This window comes from Pteropus alecto, unplaced genomic scaffold, assembly GCF_000325575.1.
Source record: "Pteropus alecto unplaced genomic scaffold, ASM32557v1 scaffold24, whole genome shotgun sequence".
NCBI lineage: Eukaryota > Metazoa > Chordata > Mammalia > Chiroptera > Pteropodidae > Pteropus > Pteropus alecto.
This window is the reverse complement of record NW_006439192.1, coordinates 1,036,946-1,055,434: the sequence shown is the minus strand read 5'-3', so window position 1 is coordinate 1,055,434 and position 18,489 is coordinate 1,036,946. Positions and strand designations below refer to the sequence as shown.

At 34.5% G+C, this 18,489-nt stretch overlaps 1 protein-coding gene across 2 annotated transcripts in view; it reads left to right on the top strand.

Moving 5' to 3' along the window:
• The window catches only part of FNTA (farnesyltransferase, CAAX box, alpha), a 15,775-nt gene extending 5,305 nt beyond the window's left edge, over positions 1–10,470 (top strand). For both annotated transcript variants that reach the window (XM_006916258.3, XM_015592925.2), the window contains 6 exons: positions 752–856; positions 3,371–3,497; positions 4,912–5,060; positions 8,425–8,487; positions 9,383–9,554; positions 9,834–10,470. In XM_006916258.3, coding sequence (XP_006916320.1) covers positions 752–856; positions 3,371–3,497; positions 4,912–5,060; positions 8,425–8,487; positions 9,383–9,554; positions 9,834–9,956 — 739 coding nt within the window. In that variant the 3' untranslated portion in view covers positions 9,957–10,470. The remainder of the gene's footprint in view (positions 1–751; positions 857–3,370; positions 3,498–4,911; positions 5,061–8,424; positions 8,488–9,382; positions 9,555–9,833) is intronic.
• The last annotated feature ends 8,019 nt before the right edge of the window (positions 10,471–18,489 follow it).

Genomic DNA, 18,489 nt, shown 5'->3' with positions numbered 1-18,489 from the left:
ACACAGGTAACCAGAATATTGCCTGAAAATAATCATTAGTTGGGTATCTTGTCTTCTAGCTCACATTTGTTGCCATTCACTATTTTTACTTCAAAATGCTTGATTCTTAAAACAGAATTGAGATTCCTCATAAAATTAAAAATAGATCCAGCCATCCCACTTCTGGGTATTTATCCGAAGAAAATAAAACACTAAATCGAAATTATATATTCATCCCTATGTTCATTGCAGAATTACAAGTAATAGCCAGGATATGAAAGCAACCTAGATGTCCATCAGTAGATGAATGGATAAAGAAGATGTGTGTGTGTGTGTGTATGTACACGCATATGTGTGCATTATTGGAATATTACACAGCAATAAAAAAGAATGAAATCTTTTCATCTGTGACAATATCGATGTATATAAAGGGCATTATGCTAAGTGAAATAAGTCAGACAGAGAAAGACAGATACTGTATGATTTCACTTACATGTGGAATCTCAAAAAACAAATGAATAAACAAAACAAATAAATCCATTAATATAGAAACAAACTGATGGTTGCCAAAAGGGAGGGGTTGGGGGAATGAGAATAAAAAAATTTTTTTTAAATGCTTGCTTCTTCCAATCACCAAGTAGTCATATGAGTTTGGACAACAACATACACACTCAAAAATATGTCTAATTATGTTGTTGTAGCTTTATTTGATACTGTTGGTAGACATTTTATGTGGAGTAATGAGAGTTTGAATGCTTGATGTTTGCTGTAGGCATTTTCGAAGAGTTCTCTTAAAGTCACTTCAAAAGGATCTGCATGAGGAAATGAACTACATCACTGCAATAATTGAAGAACAGCCCAAAAACTATCAAGTTTGGTAAGATGAAAATAGAGAGGAAACATGTCATTATGCTATTAGTACCTGCCAGTGGATGATGAGAAGATAGGGAATTATTTCTTTGTTTCTTTATAGTTTTAGTACTTTGCATTGGAGCTAATGTTACCTGTCTTATAGAGGTGTTAGGAAAATTAAATGGGATTTTATGTTAAGTGCTTAAAGTGGTGCCTGACCCATAATTAATACGTGTTTGCTACTATGATTATTTAAAATTTTGTCATTAGCATGTAATACTGCTAGAGTCAGAAAATAATTTGAGTAAAAAATCTGAAAAAATGTTTTCTGTTCAGTATGTTATAAATGGACTTTTTGGTGTTTGATCTTTTATTCATTTATTCAAAATTTTTATATTGATGCTGGATATACAAAGATGAACCAGACAAGTCTAAAAGAGAAAGCAAATAATAAAACTAATTTACAGTGTAGTGTGAAAAGCATAATGATAGAGTTTTTCATAGAGTATATTCGTTCTAGAAAGTAAACTCCTAAGTTAACATAGACAAGAGTATGGATAATTCCACAATGGGAAAAAAATGAGAGAAGTTCTGGAGTAAGAGGACATAAAAATAAAGTTTCAACAGTACCCAGGATATAGTTAGCACCCCGTGAATGGGAGCTAACTGTGGCTGCTGTTACTGTGGTGGAGGAGAAGGAGGAGGAGCTTGTGGTTGTAGTGTCATGGTGCTGGTGGTTGTGGTGGTGACAGAGGACAAGGAGATGGTGTTGGTGGTGCAGGAAGTGGAAGCAGCAATGCGGCGTACCATCAAAAGCTGTCTCCACTTTCTATGCCACTGCCTGCCTGCTCGTAATGCAGGAGTTACCTCCATTTTATTTTTTTCCAATATAATGACCAACACACATACCACCCTATCTTTATACTTTAGATTTAAGGCTGATTTCTGAGAGGAAAGACCTTTGAGGCAAAATATTCTGGGGACAGGCATGAAAGAAAGAACATGATGCACTCAGGGAATTGCATATAATTTCATGTGATTAAAGTATATTTGGAGAGTCATGGGATATGATCATAAAGGGCCTTATGAACATTGATAAGGGATGTGGACTTGACCTTAGTATCAGTGGAAAGCTATTGACATTTTAATTAAGGAAGTAACATGATTAGATTTGTGTCTTGCAAGGTTTATCCTGCAGGTAGGGTGCTGCCGAAATGGAATAGTTTCACAGTCCTGGTAGGCTACAGGCTAAGAGACAGTGTGGTGGGGATATGGGAAAGATAAGGATGAATTTGAGAGAGGTTTTGGAGTCAGAAGCAACAGGCTTTGAAGTTTAATTGATTGGAGGAATGATAGCGAAGAATGATGTCTGTACATTTGGCTTGACCACTGGGTGAATGGTGGTGCCAACCACTTGAGGAACTTGGGAGACAAAGCAGCACCATTCTGGGAAAGAAGTATGGATTCAGTATTGGACAAATGGAGTTTGATGTGTTTATGGAAAACCTATGTAAAGCTGTCCAGTACGTGGTTGAAAAATGCTCTTCTGGAGTTGAAGTCATAGCTGTGGATGAGGATGCTCAGGGAGAATTAGACAGAATACCGGTGAGCATCATTATTAAGAGTCAGAGAAGTGTTCCAGGATGACCAAGGAAGGAAACAAAAAGTTAGCGTTGCCACAGCAACCAAGAGAAGAGAGAGTTTGAAGGAGTGGATGACAATATCAATTACTTTTGAAAGGTCAAAGAAAGTAGGGAGTAAAAGATGACCAGTGGGTTTGTTAATTAGGTGGATGTTACTGAGTGATCTTGGCATGAGCAGTCCTCCCACCACAGGTAGGGTAGGTGACTGGGTGGGTAGGAGTGAAATGGTAGGAAGAAGAAAGTGGGTTGAATCATACATGGGAGATGAGGCTAGACTGTTGGAGAAAAGAAGACATAGCATGTAGCTAGTCAGGGGTATGTTTTTGTTTTGCTTTGTTTTTCCACAGTGGAAAACTTCTCTTTTGATAAACTTTCAACTTGTCTTAGCTACTTCCCAGAGTAGAACTGAATTCAATTCTGCCCATGAACTAGTGGAACAAGCAGTTGTTTGTATGGTGACACTTTGGGCTTAAGGAAAACTAACAACCTATTTATAACCAGAGGAGCTTCTGATATTTGATAAAATGATACTACATTTTCTATAGTCTCACTATGCCATCTGGGAATGTTTCAGAATTCTTGGACAGAATTTTGTGGTTGTCAAAAGATTACTCTACTTCAGATTTAGCTTGAGATAAACCTTTAAGTCCTAAACTATTTGATTTCATTTTACACCCAAATCACTGTTTTATGTTTTTCAACTTCCTTAGTGTTCTGAAATTTTTTCTCTTAGTGTTTCTTTTGTGTTAACTTTTCTCTCCAGTAGAGTTTTGAGAATTAGAGATGAAGTTTTGTTTCTTAAGTGTCCATCCACATCACCTAGCACAGTATATGCAGCTTTAATGCTCGGATAAATTAACACAAAACTTCTTTTTCCCTTCTTCTCCTGGCTTTAGGCATCATAGGCGAGTATTAGTGGAATGGCTAAAAGATCCATCTCAAGAGCTTGAGTTTATTGCTGATATTCTTAATCAGGATGCAAAGAATTATCATGCCTGGCAACATCGACAGTGGGTTATTCAGGTATTGCCCTTCTTACAGTGCTTTTTTAGATTTTTATTATTTAACTGAATTAAATAATTGAAATACCATTAAATTGTAAGTATACTTCTAAACCGAAACATACATATAGATCATTACACACGATATGTATAGTTATTAAGATACCTACTTAAAACCTGACATCATGTTACTTAACCTTTATAATCTCTTGAGCTATGTTGGTGAGTAGCTTCATATTAAGGAAGAATAATAGTAACTTAATATTTTTTTAGATCAAATTTGCATCATTTGCTAGCAAATGAATAGAAAAAGTAGTTGTAATTTTTTAATACGGCTGTGTTATTTTAATTAACAAGGGCATTGTACACACTAAGGTTTTTGCATACGTAATCTTTGGAATTTCATTTTATAGTGACTATTATATATTTTATTTCTACCCAGTGGTTAAAATTTTAATCTAAATCCCGAAAGGAAGAGAATAGTTATAATTCCCACTCTGGACATTTTATTTATTCTAGCAAACAATTCTAGTGTTGTTTCCTGTGAATTTTTCCCAATGATTGCTACTTTATGCACTATTCATTATACCAAGAATATTTCACCGAAATTTTTTTTACTTAAAATTTTAAACTTTTCTAAATTTAAGGGATATGTTTTCTAAAGGTAGTCAATATTTTTATATTTTATGAAATTCTACTTTTTTGCTATTATCAAATAAGAAATATAACTTCATTAGCTTTTTCATAGTTAATGTCCCTAACTTTTGTAGCATTTGTAAGTTTTGATCATTGTACTGTTTTTTCAAATTTTCTTTATTGCTTCTCTTCGCCCCATAATTTTTTTAAACAGCTTATAATGTAAAAAATTTATGTCTAAATCTATTTGTGTGCATTTTTCTACATGTATTTTAATGTAATTTTTTTCATAATGTGTGCATTTTGAATATTTCCCTTTTATTTAATGTTACGTAATATCAAATCACATCAAATTAATATACTACGTTAATCATTTTCTTATTATTGAGTTGTTTTTTTCCCTCTAAATTTTCACCATAAATAATATATAAAAATTTAGTTAGATATACTCTTTTTGCTTTTGATTTTGTTCTTTAGAATAATTCTTGAGTCAAATAGTATAAACATGCCTCTTGGTATCTAAATTGTTCTCAAGAAGATGGTACTGAATTGTAGCCCACTTTGGCTGTTCTCTCTTTCTAATTTTTTTCCTTCCTCATGACCATTCCTTTGTCTTTGATTACTTTTCTTTTCCCCTGCATTTTCTTGACCTACAACTATCACTTGCCTCCAAATATGTGCCGAGTCCCACATCTTCAGTTCAACCTACTTAGCTTTGCTGAATTTTGATTTATTTATTTTTATTATTTATAAATAATGGGACATTTCTAATTGGATATTTTATTATTTATTTTTTCCAGGAATTTAAACTTTGGGATAATGAGCTGCAGTATGTAGACCAACTTCTTAAAGAGGATGTGAGAAATAACTCTGTCTGGAACCAAAGATACTTTGTAATTTCTAACACCACTGGCTACAATGATCGTGCTATATTGGAGAGAGAAGTCCAGTTAGTAATCTCTTTTACTTGTTCACTCATTAAAAGAGTATTTGTGTGCCTACTATATCTTAGGCCTTGGGAATACAGCAATCAAGACTGCTCCCAATCCTACCCTCATGGAATTAGTAGGACAGAATACTTAGGTGCAATCTGTAATGATAAATTTACAAATAATGTACCTCTGCTTTGTAGTGTCTTAACTTTTTTGAAATATTGTTGCTACGACAGATTGAGAAGAAATCAGACTTTATAGTGTCTAGGAAGCTTTATTTCCAAACTATCTCATTAAATTCCATTGCATTTTAGATAATAGTCCCCGGATGCCATTTTACTCTAGTGCAGGGTTTGGGGCCAGATAAGTCTTGTTTTAGGGGGACTGTCTTGTGCATTGTAGGATGTTTAGCAGCATTCCTGGCCTTTATGCCCTGTATAGACTGTCCCTCACTTAATGATGGTTCAACTTAAGATTTTTTGACTTTAAGATGTTCTAAAAGTGATAAACATTCAGTAGAAACTTGCTAGGCTAAGCTATGTTCTATAGATTGGGTGTATTAAATGCATTTTTGAATTAACAATATTTTTAGCTTATGATGGGTTTATCAGGAGATAACCCCATTGTAAGTCAGGGAGCATCTGTATATTAGTAGTAACTCCCTCTCCCCAGTTGTGAGTTGTGACAAAAAATGTCCCCAGACATTGCCAAATGTCATGGGGCGGGGGTGGTGGGGGGGCAGTAATCATCTCCAGTTAAAACTACTTATCTAGCATACATAAAGCTGTTATAAGAGCTAGAAATTTCTGACTTGGCATGAATTTCTATGGTATATCCATAAAGATTAATAGCCACTCTTTTCTGACTTTGTCTATTTTGTCTCTGTTTTAAATTTGAACATGTTTATTGTTTTTATAGCCTCATGAGACCATAGTCATAATTTTAATTACAAAAGTTATTTTAACAGCTCTTGGGAAAAGCTGATTTTTTATGGTGCATCTGCTTCATCTCCCTTGCCTTACTGCTACTTGGATCAGAGCCACAGGCTCTTTTATCTGTTCTATATAGGGGTCTGCTGATTTCAGTTTTTTAAAAATGTCTACAATCCAGTGTCCTGCAGTAACTGTCTGTTCTGGGCTTCTCCCTGGAGCAGCCACATATTCCTCCAGCATACCTTACGCTTTTTCTATTGCTCTACTCTCCAAAGCTGTACTGTCCAATATGATTGTCACTAGCCACACATGGCTGCTTAAATTCAAATTAATTAAAACTACATAAAATTAAAAATTAAATTCCTCAGTTGCACTAGTCACATTTTAGGGGTTCAGTAACCCTATCTGTCTAGCAACAACCATATTGGATAGCACAGATAAAGAACATTTCCATCATCATTGGAAGTTCTGTTGAATAGTGTTGATGTAAAGAATAACAGTGGACATATTGAAATAATTTTGTTATTCTTAATCATACCTAAATACTGGGGCAAAATTCAGACTCATCATCTAGCACTCTATTAATTTTTTCTTTTAGAGTTGGTATTCTGTTATGAGGAGTAGAAAAATAGCGCTCTGAAGGAAAGCAAAGCATCATCCTTTAGAAAGTTCAATAGCTTTCTTGCCAAAAGGTAGAATGCTTCAGGTTATTTTACACTGAATTAATCCAATTAATAATTAGGAATTTCAAAATATTATGTATTCCTTATTTACTATAGCTTACTCCTTTAGGAGTAATACAACATTTAAAAATTGAATGTGAAAAGTTTGGAAAATGCAAACTTTTCTCATAGCCTTCAAAAGCAGACCACTAACTTTTTATTACCAAGTGGAAACAAATAATCAGGTAGGAATCTAAGAGTCTTCCATACTTAAGGTTTATTTTACCCTTCAGATATGTAAAAGAAATATTTAAAATGCTAAGAGTAGCTGTAGTTATCTAGAATTTAGTTTATTAATTAAATTTTTTAACTCTTAAGAATACAGATAGATATAGCCAATTATTTTCTGTAGTTTTTCTCCTTTTCATTATAAAAATAATGCAGTCTAGCTATGGGGGGAGTTGTACTGAATTGTATAAAATCTTGAAATCTTATTCTCTCTCTTCTTATATCCCATTCTTAGAGTGAACTACACGTAGTATGAATCTTTCCAAGCTTTGCAAACATGCACAACAACCTAGTCAGTCATATTATACACATTCTTTTTTAATTTAATGTATCATGGCCATTTTTCCATTTGAGTACATAATCTAGTACTATTATAGTTATCGTTTATCAAGCTTTTACTATATGCCAGGAATTCATATTTAATTCTCATAGCTACACTATGAGATACCTGATGGAGAACTTGAGGTTCAGAGTAGTTCTATAATGTGCGTAAGAGCACATAGATAATAACTGATGGGGCTAGGATTGATGCCAGGCAGTCTGACATCAAAGTCCATGTTTTAACCATTAAAATGGATAATGTTTTAGTGCATATGTGTAAATAAAATTTTTTAGGTATTGCCAAAATGAAATTAAGAATCTTCTACAAGGACTAGTTAAGACCTATAGGGACATGGTTTAACAAATAACTAAAACATTAGGTCATGTAAAAGTAGTTGGAGAAAACCTTTTGATAATGCTGAATGAGTATATTACTACTCTGTGGGAAAAAAAGGTATTATATCAAGACTGCAACAAAACGAAAATTACTAAACTTTAGTCAATGACTTACTCATTTGAGCAAGTATATAGTGAAGACCCTTCTGTAACTTTTCTTGGGATGTGTTGTAATTGGATCTAAATTGTATTTAATCTGGTTGAGGGGAAGAGAAAGGCAGGGAGTGTCCATTTTGACTGGGAGTCACATAACAGTTTACTCATAATCTTGTTTTGGAATATAAAGAATATACATTTGTGTTGGTTTATTTTTACTCTTTGTCTATATAATTTCCATGCAGTATATTTTTTATGATAGCTCCTAGGATTATATAGTTCTCCTTTTTCAATGACTAAGGATTTGTCAGGCATAAGTAGATCTTAGACTTTTTCTCCAAGACTGCTTTACCAATAGAAGGAAAATCTTGTTTTATGTGATATTTCTTTCAGCGAGAAAGCCTAAAAAGGGAATTCTCACATTAACTTACAGTCTGTTGTGAATTGAGCCTTCTTCATTTTAATTAAGTGTCCTTCACCAGAAATGGATACAGATATACAGTAGGGAGAAACTGTGTAAATAAGAATTGATAACTGGAGGGATTCACCTAGAGAGGTACCGAAGCCCATTAAGAGAGAGAAGTGAAAGCATATATCCAAGCTGTGCTACGGTCTTATTCAAACTGTTTCTGATTGCACTGCTTTTAAAATTATACACATATTTATTTGTGGTCTTTTTCTTACAGGTACACTCTAGAAATGATCAAACTAGTACCACATAATGAAAGTGCATGGAACTATTTGAAAGGGTAAGAGATTGTTTTTGCTTGTTTTATATATAAAACCTGTTAATATAATGCAGCATGGAGTACGTTCCATAATGGAATTCTAAAAGTATACTAAAGAATTGTCCATTTTTTTCTAAGAACAGAAGTGTAACTGTTAGAGTAACACCCAAGAACAGTGCCCTCTACCCTTCTCTTCACCTTCCAAGCACATACCAGCAGTTTTTAGAATAGTCCATGAGTAAACAATAATACAATTATAATTGTATTTATGAATCCTGCAGTCTTTATGTCAAAGAAAATATACACAGTTTCTGTTCAGCTCAGGAACACAGTAAAGGCAAGGCAGGACTATTTATAAGTAGGTTGCACAGATGCATAGCTAGCCTTTCTGTTTTTACTTCTAGAGATCTGTTACAAAGCTCACTACTTAAATTGACAAGGTTTCATTTGCCTGGCCACTGATATAACCAGGCTCTTTGATGGACTTAGAGGTCTCCAAGGAAACTAGGCTCAAAGAGCATGAAGTACAGAGCCCAGTCACATTGGGAGATATGTCCAGGGAAGGGGCCTATAATATCTGGAGAGCTAAAAGGACAAGGAACCATCTCAAAAAGAAACAAATACCTCTTATTTTTTTCTTTTTTAATTTTAAGAAGACGGTTTATTTTTTTGCTTTAATTTTGTGTGTTGCAGTTAGAGTTGAAAATGATCACTTTTAAACTTCACTAGTCTTTTAAACTAATTTTACTCAGCTCTTAATTATCCATGATAAAGCACACATATAATTTAAATTTTTCATTTTATTTTCAACCTCGTTCATTCAAAATAAGTCTTTTCTTGCTTATGTTACAGGGACCATTTTCTCTTGATCTTTCTACTATTTTTGTTCTCAAAATTTAGAATAATTTTTTTTTAGGATTTTGCAGGATCGTGGTCTTTCCAAATATCCCAATCTGTTAAATCAATTACTTGATTTACAACCAAGTCACAGTTCCCCCTACCTGATTGCCTTTCTCGTGGATATCTATGAAGATATGCTAGAAAACCAATGTGACAACAAGGAGGACATTCTCAATAAAGCATTAGAGGTAAGCCAGTGGAACTCAGTGTGTTTCTTTTTGATATCTCAAAGTTGGCCCAAGGCCACTAATATTTATGCCCCTTTTCAACATGGTTACTCAGAATCCAATGCAGGGCTATTTCTGCTGTTTCGGGCAATAACCACGTCACTAGTGAACATAGTATGTGACTCCAGTAGTATATGTCATTTGAACATGATCTGAATTAAACTGTATTAGCTCAAAAGCATTTGTCCAAGAGACTGAATTACACATTTTCTTTAATGACTTTTTGTTTTTCATTTTCAGTTATGTGAAATTCTAGCTAAAGAAAAGGACACTATAAGAAAGGAATATTGGAGATATATTGGAAGATCCCTTCAAAGCAAACACAGCACAGAAAGTGACCCACCAACAAATGTACAGCAATAACACCATCCAGAAGAACTTGATGGAGTGCTTTTATTTTTTTAAGAGACTCTAATGCAGTAGTTTAAAACTAGAGCGGTCGTTCTCTTTGCCTGTGGTGTAAAACATGCATTGCACAGGTATTGCTTTTTAACAAGAACTAAATGTGATGTTCCTTGGGTGCTGCTGCTGTTCAGATTAGCTCTAAGTAATTTGATCTTTTAAAGCAAAGTAATTTGGGGGGAGGGAAAAGAAACAAAGTCTTAAAAAGGAACTTTTGTAATCTTATCAACATTTACTGTAATTCTTTAGCATCAACTCCTCCCTAAAGGGTATATGCGTCAGGATTTGCAGCATTAACGATTGCAGGAACTTCTATGTAATGGATATGAGGTAACTTAAATTTCAGTTTAGGAAACAGGGAATGCAATTGTTACATTAGAGCTGCTATGCCACTCTCATAGTATTGCTATTACTGTAACCAACTAATGCCAAAAGAATGGTTTTGTAATAAAATTAGAGATGTATCCTAAAACAATGTCATAGTAGTTTGATTTTTTTAATAGGATTTAACTATATATGAGAGACATCGTCTCGGCTTAGAAAGGCAATTGAGGAAGAAAATATTGCTATAAAACTGTAGAAACCAGAAACATGATTATGTTAAAGGAAATGTTATTAAAATGAATCTGCCAGTTCTTGACTACATGTAACAGAATCCACTAAAGGTACTTTAAACCCACAGGGTTTTTTAAGGTATGTACATAGTTCACAAATTAATTGCCTGCTCTTTCAGAAATACATCCCAAAGCCACACTACAGAACTAGACCATCAAGTTGCTCTTGCCAGTGCTGGGATTAGGAAATTGCTGAATGAGGCTCCAAGACCGTCCACCTGTGCCACATTTCATGGGAGCACACCTGCTTCCAACTAATGCAGCTCCAAATTAAAGGCTCACTGTAGTACATGTGATTGGAAAAAACCTAAATGACATTTAAACTTAACTGTAAAGGAATCTGGAAAATGTAGTTTATAGCTTTTCAGCCTCTACAATTCAGGAAACATGTTAGGAAGGAGCTGAAGTATTAAGCTAATTCTCTACCTGCACATTATGTCACTTGAACAATAAAGAATTTTTGTTCAATGTTAAAGCACCAAACTACAACTAAAGAAATTATATAGAGTAGAATAGTCATATATTCTCAAGAATTCAGAAAATAACTATAGTATATCATGGAAAAAATATATTAACATTTTACATGTTGGTTTTTATTGTTTTTAGACTCCAGAAATCTGATATTTTATGTGAAATTGTCAAAGTATCACCCCTATGTAGACAATTTCAAAGGTGTTGTACAAAGTATAGAGAAGTTCTCATAAGATAGCATTTACTCTCAGAAACTCATCAGTGTCAAAATTGATTGAATTCAGGGCTGCCGAATGTCAACAAAGCTCATAGAGGCTATTTAATAAAAAGCCTAATGGCAGTTTACTATTTTACACTGAGAAATGTAACTGAAGCAGACCAAACAGTTACATCAGCCTAGCCACTTGACATTTTCTGCCTGAAGTTTAACAAGGTGCCAATTCATTTATCAAAAGATTGTTTACTGAGCATGTAATCAGGTGAGGAGTCTCCATGATTTAAATGTGTAATGATTTTAGGCTCTGATACTCCTAATGAAGGCCATCTTCTAATAAGCAACTGGATATATAGACCTGGCAGTGTCCTGCTTTCATTGGACCAACAGTTAAAATGTAGTCTGTGGAGCAATCTGCTAGTTCAAAATTATTTTGCCTAATAGCAGTATCACTGTTGCTAATTGTACAGCTGGTGCAAAAACAATTGTGGGAAAACTGCTTGTGTCTTAGCACAAATCAAGGCAGTGATTTGTATTCTGCATTGCCATGCATTCACTAAAGAATATCCTTGATGAATCAATAATGATATTCACAATACTAGAACTGTCTTTTCAATATTTTGTGTGACTGAATGAAAGTATGTATAAAGCATATCTTTCCGGTTGTCTTAAAAAGCATCTGTCCAATGTGTAAGCCGTAGGCTGAACAGGCTGCTTTTTATTGAATGCCAGTTTTACTAGAACAAACAACTGTTAAACTGTAGTTATTCATACTTGGAGGCTGGCATACATTTTCTCAAAAATCAAGGAAAACAACTAAGCATTTTGCCAATGATAAAATTTGAGCTTTCTAGTGAAAAGTTTAATCTACCATGGTGAGCATAACAGCTTTCTAATTAAATCAAAGTGATGATATTAATAAATACCATTTATATTTTATATAATTAAATAAGTCAACAATTGGGATATCTACATAACTCAACAAGACAATATTTTCCAAATTACTCATCTATGATATTAACATGTATGGATAAACAATCCATTCAAATTACAAGATGTAATAGTACAAAAAGTGTAGTGATAAGGTTGCAGATTCCACATTACAACTAACCTTTGGGAAACTACTACTTGTCAAATTTTGGTGTAGTCTTGAAGAATATCCACAACTTCTGAAAAGACTATTAAAATAGTCCAACTATATATATATCCATGTGTATGAGTCTAGATTTTCTAATTATACTCAACCAAAACATCATATTGCAGCAGATTGAATGTAGAAGTAGGTGTGAGAATCTAGATATCTTCTATTAAGTCAGACTAAATAGATTTGCAAAACTGTGAAATGCCATTTTTCTGTTTTTTAATTTGGAAAACTCATAGATGATATTTTTGTTAACATATTAATGAGTTAATAAAGTTAAAAAAATTTTAAATATGGTAAATAGCAACAGATACTACCCACATAAAGGAAAGCTGGAGTTAGAAAAGAGTAAGACACCACCATCACTGCCCACGGGAACCTCAATTTTGAAAGAGACCAATAGTATGCTACTCATCTCAGTACCTTAAAAATGTTTACTGGCTTTTTGAAGAAATACAGAAGCAGAAGGGATTATCTGCCTGATGGAGTCAGGAAGGGTTCACAATGGACAAATTTGATTACTTACATCTTTTTGTGAGGGTTTAAACTCAGTCATTATTGGTTATATCCCAAATATTAACATAAACGAACACAAGGTCCAGAACATTTCCCTCTGGAGTTTGTTATTTAAAAACTCCATGTTTTTTAAACTGGGTTTTAACCCACTAGTGGGCAATTACACCAAGTCAGTGGATCTCAACCAGCTTTTAAAAAATTATAATGGAAAATTTTAATCTCATTGAATTCTACTCTCATATTTTATTATTTCTTTCCTTCTACTTGATTTGATTTAGTATTTTTACAGCATTACTGAGGTATAATTGACAAATAGTTATTATGTAAATTTAAGTTATACCATATGATTAGACATATATATATAACGAAATGACTACCACATTAAGGTTAGTTAATACATCCATAACCTCACATAGTTCACTTTTGTGTGTGTATGTGTGTGTGGTGGGAATATTTAAGATCTACTCTCAGCAAATTTCAAGTATACAGTACATTCTCTAGTTTTTATTATTTTTTAAATTAATTAAGTTATTTTTAGGCGAGGCAACCCTTGGTTGACCTCACGGATTGCAAGGACCTTGTCAGCTTACAATCCCTTATTTTTTATTTTTTTGTGCCTACAGCACCTGGTCTTCCTAGGTGGTCTCCCACCCAAGTACTAATCAGGCCTGACCCTGCTTAGCTTCCAAGATCAGACGGGATCCGCCTTGTTCAGGGTATTCTCTAGTTTTTAAAGAGGGATCGTAGATGATTGATTCATGACCTATCTTTCCCAATATATATTTTAGTGCTGTACATTTCCCTCTAAGAACTGCTTTAGCTGCATCTCAGATATTTTGATATTTTGTATTTTGATTTTCATTCAGTTTGAAATATTTTCTAATTTCCCTTCTTGAGATGTCATCTTGACCCATGGATTACTTAGAAGTGTATTGTAATTGCCAAGTGCTTGGAGATTTTCTTGTTTGTCCTGTTATTTATTTTATTTTTAGTGGTTACTCTATGAATTATATAATACACACTTAACTTTTTACAGTCTATTTAGAATCATATTTTAACTCTTCAGTTGACATGTAGAAACTACCATCATATAGGTGTCCTCACCCTCCACCATTTATGCTATAGGTATCATACTTACATTGAAAACCCTGCTTACATGGAAGACTCCATCAAACGATTTTAGACTTTTTTGCATTTAACTACAAAACGTATTTTTTAAAGAACTCAAGAAAAGACGAGTAGTCTTATTTATACCAGATACTTAACATTTCTGTTACTTTTCTTTCATTCCTGATGTTCCAAATTTTCTTCTGGTATCATTTCCCTTTTGCCTGAAGAAATTTCTTTCAGCAATTCTTTCAGAGTAGGTCTGCTGGTTGCAAATTCTCCTAGTTTTCGTTCATCTGAAAATGGCTTTATTTAACCTTCATACCTGAAGGATATTTTCATGGGTATAGAATCCTGGGTTTACAATTCTTTCAGCACTTGAAAAATGTTTGCCACTTCCTCCTGCCTTCATGATTACAGATGAGAAATCTACTGTCACGAGAATAGTTGTTCACTGATAGGTTTTGCATCATTTTTCTCTAGCTGCTCTCAAAATTTTTAGTTTGTCTTTAGTTTTCAACAATTTGATTTTGATGTGCCTGGCCATGGATATCTTTGGATTTATCCCATTTGCTCAGCTACTTGAATCCTTAGGCTTATATTTTTCACCAAACTTGGGACATTTTCAGCCATTATTTCATCAAATATATTTTCAGCACTTTATCTTCTCTTGTGGGACACTGATAACAAGAATGTTAGACATTTTGTTCTTGTCGCAAAGGTGCCTGAGGTTCTGTTCATTTTTTAATTCTATCTCTTCCTGTTGGTCAGATTGGGTCATTTTTATTAATCTGTCTTTAAGTTCACTGACGCTTTCCTCTATCTTCTCCCTTCTGATATTGGATCCATTCAGAGTTTTTTGTTTTGGTTATTTTTCAGTTCTAAAAATGTTTGATTCTTCTTAATTTCTTCTATTTTTTTACTGATAATTTCTATTTTAACTTTTGTTTCTGAAGTGCTCATAATTGAGCTTTCTTTTTCTTTTTTTAAATTTTTTTGAATTAAGTTTATTGGGATAACATTGGTTAATACAATTATAGAATTTTCAGGTGTACATTATAATTTAACATCTGTATATTCTATTGTGTGTTTACCACCCAAAGTCCAGTTTCCTTCAGCTACCATATATTTGATCCCCTTTACCTACTTCTCCCTCCCTCTAAACCCTATATTTGACTTCCTTTACCCCATCTTCCTCCCCGCTCCTCCCCCAACCCCTACCCTCTGGTAACCATTAGTCTGTAGTCCATGTCCATGAGTCTCTGTTTGTTTGTCCTGTTCCTTTGTTGCTTTTAGGTTTATATCCCACATATAAGTGAAATTGAGCATTTTTATAATAATTGTTTTTATACCCTTGTCAGATAATCCCAACATCTGCATCATCTTGTCATTGGTGACTGTCAATGGTCTTTTCCTATGTGTGTTGAGATTCTAGGGATACTTTATATGCCTAATAATTTGGTGCTGTATCCTGGGAATTTTTAATATCATGAGACTATGATTCTTGTTTAAACCTTACGGAGAATGTCAATATTTTTATCTTAGCAAGTGCTTGCCATAGCTAAGTATAGGCTGCAATTTCCAACCCTCCTTCTGTGGGCTATGTTCCAAAGTTAGTTCACTTTTCAAATTCTTGTAGTGCTATTTGATTTGTCTCATATGAGCATCACCTGTACTTAGTCTGGGACCTTAGCAGAAGTATATCCATTAGCACCATTTTCAAAGTCTTTGGCATGCCAATTAGCATCAGATTTATGATTGTAGGTCAGGGGTGAGCCCAAGAGCTCATAAACAACTTTATGGGGTTGCTTTCCTGATCCTCTCCCCTTCCATTTTCTTTCCAGTACTTTCTAGTTGCCCAGAGCTCCTCATTTCAGTCCTCTAGCCAGAAACCTCCTAGTTCCGATGAGGAACTGCCCACTTCCACAATTAGGCCACAACAGTGGGAAGACAGATAGAAAAAAGAAGCAATGGAGTCCGCCTCTAACCTCTTGGAGTTGCAGCTTCACTGAATGGAAAAGATTATTCTCCCTCAGTTTGGGCTCCTACAGCCTCTCATTGCCAGCCACTTTTACTCTTGCCACTGCTCCTGCCACAGGATTGATTGGAGGCTGAAGTGCAAGGGAATGAAATAAGAAAAGAGGAAGAAAAAACCCAGAATTTTCTCTATTCTGAATTTTAGGAGTTCCCTTTTCTGCTCTATGACCCCAAACCGGAAAGTTTCTCTAGTGTGTCTGTCTGTTCCCCAGTGCTTAATTCTGGGTTTGGGGCTGGAAGATACCAGAGAAAGAAACAATATCATGATCAGTCACGGTACTTCAATGTCAGGGGTTCTTCTCTGATCCATCTGGTGGTCCTCACTTTTCAGAGACCCCAAATAGCTAAGCCATGAGTTCTGTTCAGATTTTCTAGTTGTGTCCAGTGGGAAAGGAAAGTTGGCATGTGTTGACTCCATCTTACTAGGAATCAGCCCTTCCTGTCCTTGGAATTTCTCCATTATTGGTTTTCACAGCTTCTTTGTTCTTTACAAACACTTCCTCTAGTCCTGAAATCACAGTTTCCAAGAGTTTAGATTTGGCTCTCTCCTTTTCTTTATACATTCTCTCTTGTAGAGATTATCCTTTTCCAGAGCATCATAGAATCCTTGGGGGGAAGATTAATTCCTATGAAAAGGGAAATCTTTATTACTGCCCACTCACCAGAGATGTAAATTTCTGCTGGTTATTAACTTGGACTACCACCCCATTTCAAACTCAAAATGTCTTCTCCCTACTCTACCTGCTCTGTTAATGATGCTATTGTTCTTCCACCCGAAACCCACCTAAAACCCTTGTACTGTCAGTTTGTGCTAGAACATGCTTGTGTTCTGACATCACTGTGCTATGCAAAATCATTAATAAAAGCCAGGGTAAAAGTAGAGCTAGGGACACAATACTCAAAAAATTAATCAGTTAAAAAAAAAAAAAAAGACAAGAACTTGATAAAACGGCAGCACAGTTTTACACATTATGCCTGTTTACCTTGAAAAGGACCTGAAGCTTGTTTGTGGAAGTGGACATTGGAAGGGTTGAAGCTTGTGAGTTATTGTGAAGTGATAGGGGGAGGGGTATCTGAAATCATTCGGAAAGTTGTAATACCAGATGTGGATGAATGTGGTTCAAACATACATGATGAACTGAAGGTGCTGGTAGATGTTGTGGGGTGTGCATGTGTGTATGTGTTGTTCACTCCTATGCAGTGTGGCTCCGTTGGTGCAATTTTCTGCAGTCACCTAGTGTTTCTCCAGGATGAAATCACACATAAACAGATGATAAATTTGTGTTCTGCTCAGATGATTTCCTAATACATCATTCATTTTGAAACAAATCTGCTTTTTAAAAATGTATTATAGCAGAACTGACCACACTTAACTTTATTCATTTTTTCCTCAATTTCTTCTGTCTTATCAGTTAACTCTTGATTATTTTTCTCTTCAAAGTTCTCATGTCAAAGTTTCTCATATCTTACCCATTTCCTTTTACATTCTTTTAAAAAATTATTATTATTTAATAGGCTTGTTTCAAGATCCTCCTAAATAGTCTCCCTCTAATGCACATCAAAAACTGATACCAGGCTCATCTTTCATATATATACACATATATGGAGTAACACATTTTAATTACATAAACATTAAGAAATACATTTAAGCAAAGAGGGAAAATTTTAAATGCCCCAAAATCTATTCTATAAATAATGGTTATCACTGATAAAATAGAATTTTTTATATAGTGGTTATATTTTTTTAAATGGGATTACTTTCCCACCCTTAGTCATGTGTTATGAACATCTTTTCAGGTCAATACATATAGATCTATAACATCTTTTTTTTTAATTGTGAAATATACATAGCATAATATTTATCATTTTAGTAAATTCAGTTATTTCTGCATGGGAAATTCCTAGAAAAGGGATTTGCTAAGGTCCTTTATACACAAGAGTAATTGGTACAGGTTATACAAATTTATACTCATGTATGGTGCATAGAAACGTTTAGATTCTGTACATCAACAGTGGGCATTACCATTCTTTTTGTTATTTATTGATCTGATTGGCAAGTAACTTATAGTTATTTTTAATTTTCACTGTTTGAATTACCAGTACAGGCTTGGCTTTATAAGGCACGGCGTGTTATTCTTTTGATTTCCTACTTAGAAAATGTGTCAGTGTAGAAGTAGAAAATACTTCAGATTTAAACAAACAAAATATTATCTAATCCTAGGCTGGATTTTCAATGTTGCAACCTTTACCGCCTCATCTTCCACCAGGTACAAACACCTGTGTGAAATGTCGAGCCCTTTTCCAGACAGTGCTCCTCCTTTGGGGCGTTTCCTGCTCTGGGCTAAGGCCCCGAGCCTCCCTTCCATCAGTGGTTCTCAACCTTCAGGGCATCAG